Raw genomic sequence first — 9,874 nt, forward strand, 5'->3', positions numbered from 1 at the left:
CCCTTCCATGTCTCCTCTATCAACCTTCGCTCCCTCCTTCCTTCCCTCCCAGCTGTTCTTTGCGTGCCTCCTACCATTTTGGCTCTCTCTGCCTAATTACTCTTCATCTCCTCTCTACCCTTGGAATTCCACAGGACTATCCCTCTTTTCCCAGATCCATTAATTTTCTTTGCTCTTTGCACCATCACCCTCTTTCCCACCACCTCTCCAACAGCAACATCTGTCTACTTTTGCTATCTTTCCTCTGCATCCCGAATCCCTGCAAAAGGAAAAGTCTGAATCATCTCTCTTCCTGAGTCCTTTTAAGATTTCATCTAACTGTTTTCTCCCCCTCTGCCATCTCCCTTTCTTTTGTTCAGTTGTTTTTTTTCCCTTTTTAATCCTCTTTCCTCTGTATGAACCTCTTCATCACCTCCCATTTCTGTACTGTATCGCTCTCTCTCTATCTTCATTCTGAATTTCTTTTGGCTAATTGCTCCGGTGCAGAAGCCCATAGATCATCTCCCCATCTCATGCTCGCACTACTGCCTGACAGTTGCTGGAGAAACCCCACAGGGATGTGAAGAATAGGAGGAGTGGAGGAGGAAAGACAGAGACAAAGCAAGAGAGAGGGAGGGCAGAGAAGGAAATAAGGCAGGGAGAGAGGGAAGAGAGCAAGAGGGAAGACAAGAGAGATGTTACGGAGCCTTCTTATTCAATAAAAATCAAATGAAGTGCCTTGTGATGGTTGGTGAACGACTGATTTGTAAAGCATGTGTGAGCTATTAATACACAAAACTTACATGTGTAATTATACCGTCAAAACACCAGCACAAGACAGCTCTCTTCTCCTTTCAAAATGTCCTTTTGGTGGCTTGCATATTTGTGTATTTTCTCATTGTCTGATAATTTACAAGGCTGTTCTCACCAAAAAACTGACAGCCTTAGTCATTTGGTCCAACACTTCATATTGTCCTGATGAGTGACCCCTTGTGATCATGCAAATAATGGCAGTTTTTTTCTGAGAAGCAAAAGCAGATGTACCTTTGCCATAAAATTTGGCAATCATGGCCCCCAGACAGTAAATGTTTCTGCCTTTGACGATCCCCTTGCTTCTCTTCTAGCATTACAAGATGTTGACAGTGATGATTTTGACTGTATAATCTGGAAAACTAGTTGATGGACTGCAATGAAACTCTGTAAAAATATTCATGGCCCCCAGTGGATGAAGCCTAATGACTTTGGTGATCCCCTGACGTTAACCCCTGCACCAAGCCCTGGAGATTTTTTGGCAAAAGTAAAATATCCTGAGAAATATTGGGCAGATTGCTATTAAATGTAGATGATACCTTCCAACAGGATAAATAATGAGAGCTTTGCTGATCCTCTGACTTTTCCCCAATACTTTGGTTTGTGACCAAGTAGCTGCAAAATCAGCCTTCTCATCAACTTTCTCTCAGTTGTACTTTGTGTTACTTAGCCAATAACACACTAAACTAAGTTGCGGAAAATGTTAAACATTATCTGCTAAACATCACAATGAAAGCACTGTTGATGTGAGTATGTTAGTATTTTACTCCGAGCACCACTGTGGCTAAGCACAGCCTCACAGAGCTGATAGCACAGCTCTAGACTCTGTCATCCCAGTAATAGTGGCGCCACAAAACACTCATGGGTCGTTTTGAAAAACAATGACAAAAAAAAAAAACTGTTATGTGAGGTTGGAGGACTTGTTGGAATTTATTTTCTCAGCAGGTCAGTGCCACAATAACTAGGAGGGTCAAAGGCACAAATTGCAGCTCTCCGAAATAAATGGAATAGTGGGGAAGAGGTGAGTGTGTGTTTGTAGTACTTTGTCCATACGCTGCTTTGTCCCACATTTGCTTTTTTAAACACACTCACAAGAGCTCCGTATGGACGTTCACCAGCCCCGTGAGACCATCTGGAGTAACCCCTGAAATATCTGCAGCACAACAATTCGTATGACGAGTGAGCATGAGGAAGCAATGAAGACGTAGTAAAAGAGAGGGGGAAGCAGAAACAGACAGCGTGACACAGCAGGGGGAGAGAGAGATGGATGAGAAAGCAGGTGAGAAAATGAAAGATGAGGGGGATGTGAAAAGGCAAGGGGAAGAGAAGGGGAGGCTGAGAAATATAGCAAGGTAGACAGATGAGGGTGGCAAAGGCACAGAGGGTGATAGGGTGATGTGAAAAGTTGAAAGGAAGAGAGATGGAGCTGTGAGAAGTGGAATGATGAAAGATGGAGATGGAGTGTGGTAAAAAATTGGCTGGGAAGTGGAGAAATGGATGGAAAGACCTCCTCACCTCTTTGCCAGAATTCGTGCCAGCCTCCGAGAAGCTGCTATGGAGAAGTTATATGACTCCAAAAAAAAGTCACTCTGGAGTTGCCATAGTAACACCAACACACACCATAGCAACCAAGGTTACAACTGCACAGTTTGTCTTGACAATAGATACTGAATCTATATCTAGTCAATGAGATGAATGAGATTAATGTAAAATGTCGAAATTTCTGCACGATATCAACTAACTGTAGGTTGTATTTCAATTACATGCATCTGGTGTTGGAGTCAGAGCACACATACATTTATAAATGTGCACACACTTACAGGACCCATTTAAACAGCAGTAATCCCCTCTCACCATATAACTAAAGAGAGAAAATCATTAGACAAATCCTCAGCCTTAATCACTTCTGTGGCTCTTTGTCATACAGTCCCCCAGGCTCCCACCAAATGAAACATTACACCAGTCATTACATCCCTGTAATTTGCAAGCCCGCCCACCTGTCTTTTTCTCTTTTCGTTTCTCTATCTCTCTTGGTCAGTATCTTTTTCACCATCCATTGTCTGCTTCTCTCTATGCTTCCTCAAAATTTCTGTCATGGCCTCTCTCTCTCTTTCTCACGAAACACAATCCTCCCGTTTGAAAAAAAATTAATTGAGTCTAAAAATGGCCGACTTGGCCGAGACTTCCACCGGTGAAACCCCGTTTGTCGATCGTTTTGGACAGGCCATTAGAGACAGTGATTAGGGGAGGAATCTTGCTAATTAGGCGATTTAACAAGGCAGAACGTCCACGGTGATGCCGAGGCTCTCATGCAGAAGTCCCAGAAGTTTGGTGGAACAGACGAGTTACTCACCTCCTTTAAGTGAGCAGTAATAATCAAGTCTGGTGACCTTACAGCGAGGGCAGCGTTTGCCTGCTGAGTCTGTGCTGATGATGATGGTGGCTGTGTCTTTACTGAACGCTATGTCAAAGCCTTGTTAAAGCCAGAGGATACCGCTGGGTTGCTATTAATTCTAAACACTAATTTACATTTTTCACACTTAGCCGATGCCTTTAGCTACGTTGTTTTACATTGAGTGAGAGCATAGACTCTGAAGATGTTGTTACTTGTAACAGGACATGTAATTGATGATGTTGTCGGAGACAGCCATTTCTAATTAATACAAGTTAAAACTTGTTGTCTTGAGGCACGTTAGAGTAAATGTCCCTCATTTCCACACGTACTCTGCCAGTTTGTTAAAGTTACTACATGCCTCATACCTTTGCTTGCTAGCTGTTGAAATATGTTACATGAAACTTGTTACCTGCTTGTTTTTTAACCTTCACTGATCTTCTTGGACTTTGGATATTTTGCTTTCCCCTTTGCAGTTGTAAACCCGTATAGACTGCTTTCCATGATTCCATAATATTTTTTATCTTAATCGGCTCAATAAATCCCTGAACTTTACCACTATCTGCCTGCTTTGTCTGAATTTGGGTCCCATTGCTGTGCTCACACCAGTCATGTACGGTATACTGTGGAGCAGCAGGCAGTTATTTTCAGCAAAATGAAAATTCTAATAAGCACAAAGTATGCTACATGCCAAGAAAGACACAACTGGCAGACAAAATTTGCAACTGTCTGGGGAAGCATTTAGCTAAAGCACCAAATATTTTTCTTAGCAGTTTGTGGAGTCTAAAACTGAGCTACAGGGGGACTAAATATTACATTTACATTTGCCATATTGCCAGAAACACAGATTCAAATGAACACCAAAGTTGCTCCATATCTGCTAGATGTGTCAGTAGGCAACCATTCATCATCTCAACTTAATAGGAATTAATAGAATAAATAGTTAATGTTACAAATATGTCACTGTACCACTTTCTGGTGCATCTGCTGGGCACTAAGGCAGCACTTGGACACGATTTCATGAAAAACAGGTCGCCTGCACACTACTTTGTTCACTAGGATACAGCAGAGCCCCTTTACGTTTATCTTTACCTCAAAATAAAACAGTCTCAATATTAAGTGGGCTTTGGAGAAAATGGGAACAGCAATGTCAATCCACTGGCAGTAAGTGAGAGCCCCTCTGCACCCTGCAGCACTACAGTCAATGATGATTGATTGCTCCCTCGCAGTCTCATAACTGCACTCATTACTTCTTTCACAGTCATTCTCTGGCTGAGGACAACATTAGACCTGCCTTTGCACCAGTTAGCATACTCAGATGGTAAAATAATAATGTACTAAGCGTCTATTAAGGGAAATTAAAGAGTTGCTGATGTTTTTGACACTGTATGACATATGCTATTGAGGTTATCTCTACTTTAATAAATCTCACTGAAACATATGTGCGTCAGCTTGTGGTCTGTGGTCTCTCATACTCAGTAATTAGCTCCCTGGTTCTTCCTGCAGGTCAAAAGGTTGCTGCTGAGAATGAGCCCTAGGGACTACAACAGTATGTCCCCTGCCTTCTCTAAGACGGCAAGATCTGATAGCAACAGTCTCTTGTATTGTGTGAAATACTCTGATGAGTTTTTAGACATTCACCTGGCACCACGTGGTAATCACAATGTGGGAGCCCGCAGCCACTTTAACAGCTTAATTAGTTGTGCTGCATTTAAAAAAAAGTTAGTCAGTGGAGAGGAAACTTCTGCTTTACTACCCTTATGCTCAGAGATAGACGAACACACTCAACACAAAGCTACACACTTACACACACATGCATACGTACAGTGGCAAGCAAAATGCTGAAAATGTTGCACATTTTCCTTCTGCTCTACTCTCTTCCTCCTCTATGTCTTTGTCCACCTCTCCTTCCTTATTTCTTTCATTCACATACACACTTAAACATACTGACTCAACACACAGCTGTTCCAAGTCTTGGCATCAGGAATTGTGACAGTAATTACCTGCCTAGTGGAGGTGGAACTAGTGTGTGTTGGGAGCTAGAAAATAGCAATCTGGAAGAATGGTGTAGGATGGGAAGCACGCAGCATACACTGGGACACTTTACGCAGCCCTTTCCAACAACTGTACCATCGAACCGTCTGCTTAATTTGGCAGAAAGGCAGCCCAAGATAGTGTCTTTCTCCCCGATGAGGACCATCAGTGGCTGACAGAAAGTCAAGTCAGCAAGTATTCTGAAGCGGTGACGAGACTGCAGCAATGACAGAGGTAGTTCAGAGGCATTAACTAACCATCACCACTATCCATTGAAACATATGGATGCATTTTAACTGTTGTTCAGTGTTGTGACCACCTATGTGGATAAAAAGGTGAATAAAATGATACACTATTGATTTTAGAAAAATTACACTCATATTGTATGTGTTGTAATACATTTTCAGTCGTGTTTTTTCTCAAAAAAATGCACGTAGAGCTGCATTTATTCATTGATTAATTAAATAGGCAACTATTTTCATAGTCTGTAATTGTTTGTCACTTTTTAAACTAAAATGCCAAGTATTTGATGGTTCTTGCTTTGAAGTTGAGAAAACTTGTTGGTTTTGTTGGTCCTCTATAGCATTAAACCTAATATCTTTGGGCTTTGGACTATTGCTTGGATAAAAAAAAGCAATTTGAATTTTTTTGTACTATTTTCTAGCATTATATGCACCAAACTAATAAATATATAAACAATCATCAAAATAATTGTAATTAATTTAAAGCTTGTTGCAGCATTAAATGTGTATATAGTACCAGTCAAAAGTTCGGACACAGCTTCTCATTCAATGGTTTCTCTCATTCCACGGTGGGACTATCACTTACTTTTTAACAGTACAATGACTCCAAACATACCTCCAGCCTATGTAAGGACTGTTTGAAGAAGAAGAAGAGCTGCTTCACGTGACCTGACTGCCACAAACACCTGACCTAAACCCAACTGAGATGATTTGGGATGAGTTGGACTGCGGGGTGAAGGAAAAAGCAGCCAACAAGTGCTCAGCACCTCTGGGAACTCCTTCAAGACTGTTGGAAAACCATCCAGGTGACGACCTCATAAAGCTGACTGAGAGGATGCCAAGAGTGTGCAAAGCTGTCAGGAAAGCAAAAGATGGTCAACTTTGAAGAATCTAAAATATGAAACACATTCTGGTTTACTACATTATTCCATATGAGTTCCTTCATAGTGTTGATGTCTTCAGTATTAATCTACAATGTGGATTATCCATTGAATGAGAAGGTGTGTCCAAACTTTTGACTCCAGTGATGGATAGGTGGTAAGACTAGTCACCTGGATGGCACACTATTGTAGAGATGATAGAAGGTGTCACAGCACTTTCACACAGTCAGCTACAGACAGGTTCTGTTATTTTATTTACAGTGTGAGCAAACATTGATCCCAACGCAGTGGTCAGAGGTGTTTGTGTATGTCAACCTATACACCAACAGAGCACGCAGTGAAACATACAAACACTGCTGGTCTTCTAAAACTGAGATAGGTGAAATGAGCTGTGAGGTGGCCAACAGCAACTAGGCCCAAGTCAGCTGTGGGACGCTGCAGAAAGATAAAAAAAAAAAGAAGGCCTAAACACTTTACATCTATTCTGATCTAAACTATTTAAATGAGCAGAAATTATGCATTTGGAGTCCTTTCACTGCTGAATTGAATGAACCCTGAAAGTTTCCAGTTATTAGCGGTGTCTGTAACCATTATGTTATGCCTGGGAAACCTCAATTTATTTAAATAAGACTGGGCCTGAACATGGACGAAAAGCTCTTCCACTGAAAAAGTTTAATCCATTTTCAAAATGCCACCAGCAAATGTAAAAAAAGAAACTTATCTCAAATCAAATCAAGTTAAAGATTTGCCTACTTTCACTTTCATCCATTTAATCATACAATGCTTTCAGGTCTGACCTGCCAGTGGATCACATAGCAGTGAACCCAGCGCTTCCCTTATATTTGCTCCTGCCCAGGCCATCAGACCCAATTTGTCCAGTCAGGCTCCACTGCCTCCAGCCCAGCCCATCTAGCACTTCACATCCAACGTTAATTTCCTCTACCTCGAGCTCAAAGACAGACCGCCTGTGTACCACTGCAATTCCCTTGTGTTGAACAGACCTTCTGCTCAGCAAGCTGGATGTTTGTTGTTACTTAACATATAGCCTGCTCTTACCCAAACAGTGGTGCTCAACCTGCAGACATCATCACTGAAACACAGATGAATGTCTGAGGCTATTATACTATAGTGCCTCTCTGAGTGGAATGAACACACTGGACAAAATGCAGAATGCCCAAATGAGTGGGGTCAGGTGGTGAGTTACAGAGGTAGGAGTGTGTTTAAAAAGGGCTGCAGTGACAAGTTTTTGAAAAAAGTAAAACCCCAGTAATGGCACAAGGAGTAGTATTTGTGTGTGACAAACAATATACAGTACTAGCCTCCTACAAGTATCCATCTCCAACCCTCCAAATTAGATAAGCTATGATACATGAATGCATAGAGCTAAACTAGACTCACTTAGGAAATGGTGACATTACATTAGTCGTCAGGAAACTGTGATGAGCATTTTTCACTGTTTTACAGATTAGTCCACAAAATAAACAGCTGATTAATCACAAACAGAAACAATCTTCACTTGCAGCCAAGCCCTCTAGTAACTATCTGAACCAAAAAGCAAAAACTGTCACACTTTCTAAATCAGCAAATCATTGCAAAAAAAAAAAAAAGAAACGCATGCCTGAGGGCGTAGCTGCCTGCACAAGCAAAAGGGGCTAAGATGTAACTTTTAAAAGCCTGAGCATGATTTAAAACTGAGAAGACAGAGAGACGGGCCCATAGAGGATGGGAATAGGGCAGCTCAGCTTCACTAAACATGGGGAAAACAACAGCTGTAAAACACTGCTGATATCTAAGAATCTTCCAAGGGGAACAGAGACTGTTCGGCATGAAAAAAGACAGCTAAGATAAGAGTTCAGACAAAAGTTGTCGTTTAGAAATGCCTGCGTGCCTCTGCACGAGGAAAGACTTGCTGTAATACCGCCGCCGACCAATTAATTTTGATAAATGCGACTGCTGGTCTCAGACCGGCGGGAGGACTTGTCTGCCAGGGAGCAGAGATAATAAAGGAAAAATGGTGTGCGGACAACTCAGAGAAGTTGGATTCGTTCAGGTGTGTTTACAGATATATGCATATCAAACACATGACACAGGCTGCAACTTGTGGACAAATCATCCAGATGTGTGGTGTGCAGCTGGGAGCCTGCAGGAGCTGAAACATGTTTCAGCACCACGGACAGCGACAGCAGCAGCCTGCTAATTGCTGAGGGAGCTCCTCCGGCTTTCCTTCTCTGGTCTGGTCCTGACACATGAAACAATTTTAGGTTACCTTGAAGTTAAAGTCAGCCTCGGCAAAAAAAACAAAAAAACAAACGGACCTGACACATCTGGCGCCCTGATGCCCACATTTAATTAAAACGGCCATTCGCATAATGGACGAGAAGCCTTTATTCTCTATTTGATTTGCGCAGGTGTTAATCTACTCAAGGATCTCCAGGAAATCGGCTGCAGCCTGCTTTGTCAGGCACCTTACAAACCAGAGAATACAAGCTGACTGAGAACTTAAAGAAAAAACTATTAAAGCACCTAAAAAGATTCGAGTTTAAAAAAAACCAATTAAAAGCAAACTTACGAGTGCCATCAAACCGTGTGGCTATGGTATCCAGAAACGTGTTCTGCGGTGCTAATAATCCCTTCATCACAGGCATTTTCCCTGCTTGATATCGAAGTCCCCATCAAAGTTACTGAACAAAAGGTGCAAAAATGTGTGAGGCGCTCCCATTTAAGCCGCTGAACCTCTATGATCAGGGAGCTATCCGGTCAACTCAGCACATCAGCGGTCCCCAGTCGGAGGAGAATGCACGCGAGGCGCGCACCCGCGTGTCTGGAGCTTCTGTTGCGTGTGTAAGTGACGAGAGAGGATGAAGTCCACAGGTGCAGCTCAGGTAACAGCCAGGGACGACCGTGAGAGAGCGGGACTCTCTGTCAGCGGTGCCATTATTATGCCTTTGGGTTCAATGATCATCTCTCCACGGCGCGCAATGGTGGGAGACATCAGTCACTCCCAACAGCTACTGGGATTAAAGTGCAAACGGGGGAGTTTCCTTATGTGGAGACACAGTGACATCTCAAGTCAAAGACGGAACTTCTATTTAGGCTAAATTCTGTTTTCTGCATTTGTTTTCTCTATAGATTCACAGAGAAATCAGTTGTATTTGTCTTATTGCCGCATCAATAAAGTTAGACAATGATTTACATCAGTGTTCACAGGGGCACAATTAAACAGAATAGCTCTAAGAACTAATGGCTCAGTCGATGGGAATCCCTTTGAAATCAATGCAATGTAAAATACAGAAGATGCACAACAATCTGCAGAGATACATACACCGCTCTCATTGTTTGTTGACAGTTTGACTACCAACCTGTCCACCCTGTTCTCTCCCCAAGCGCACACAGTACCTGTCAGCAGGCGCACATCACAGCGGCTTCTCAGCGCCATCTGATGGTGAGATTAAGGCAAAACCTGCATAGAAGACGTGCTTAGATGGGCTGGACTCAAAACAGTGCGCGAGCAGCACCAAAATGTCCAGCAGACCCAT

At 42.4% G+C, this 9,874-nt stretch overlaps 1 protein-coding gene across 1 annotated transcript in view; it reads right to left on the reverse strand.

Annotated features, from left to right (window-relative positions):
• Positions 1–8,983, reverse strand: part of kcnh8 (potassium voltage-gated channel, subfamily H (eag-related), member 8) — a 46,973-nt gene extending 37,990 nt beyond the window's left edge. Inside the window, exon 1 of the mRNA XM_070846138.1 lies at positions 8,908–8,983. Within this exon, the coding sequence (XP_070702239.1) occupies positions 8,908–8,983 (76 nt within the window). The remainder of the gene's footprint in view (positions 1–8,907) is intronic.
• Positions 8,984–9,874: the final 891 nt, after the last annotated feature.

Source organism: Pempheris klunzingeri, chromosome 16 (assembly GCF_042242105.1).
Source record: "Pempheris klunzingeri isolate RE-2024b chromosome 16, fPemKlu1.hap1, whole genome shotgun sequence".
Taxonomy (NCBI): Eukaryota; Metazoa; Chordata; class Actinopteri; order Acropomatiformes; family Pempheridae; genus Pempheris; species Pempheris klunzingeri.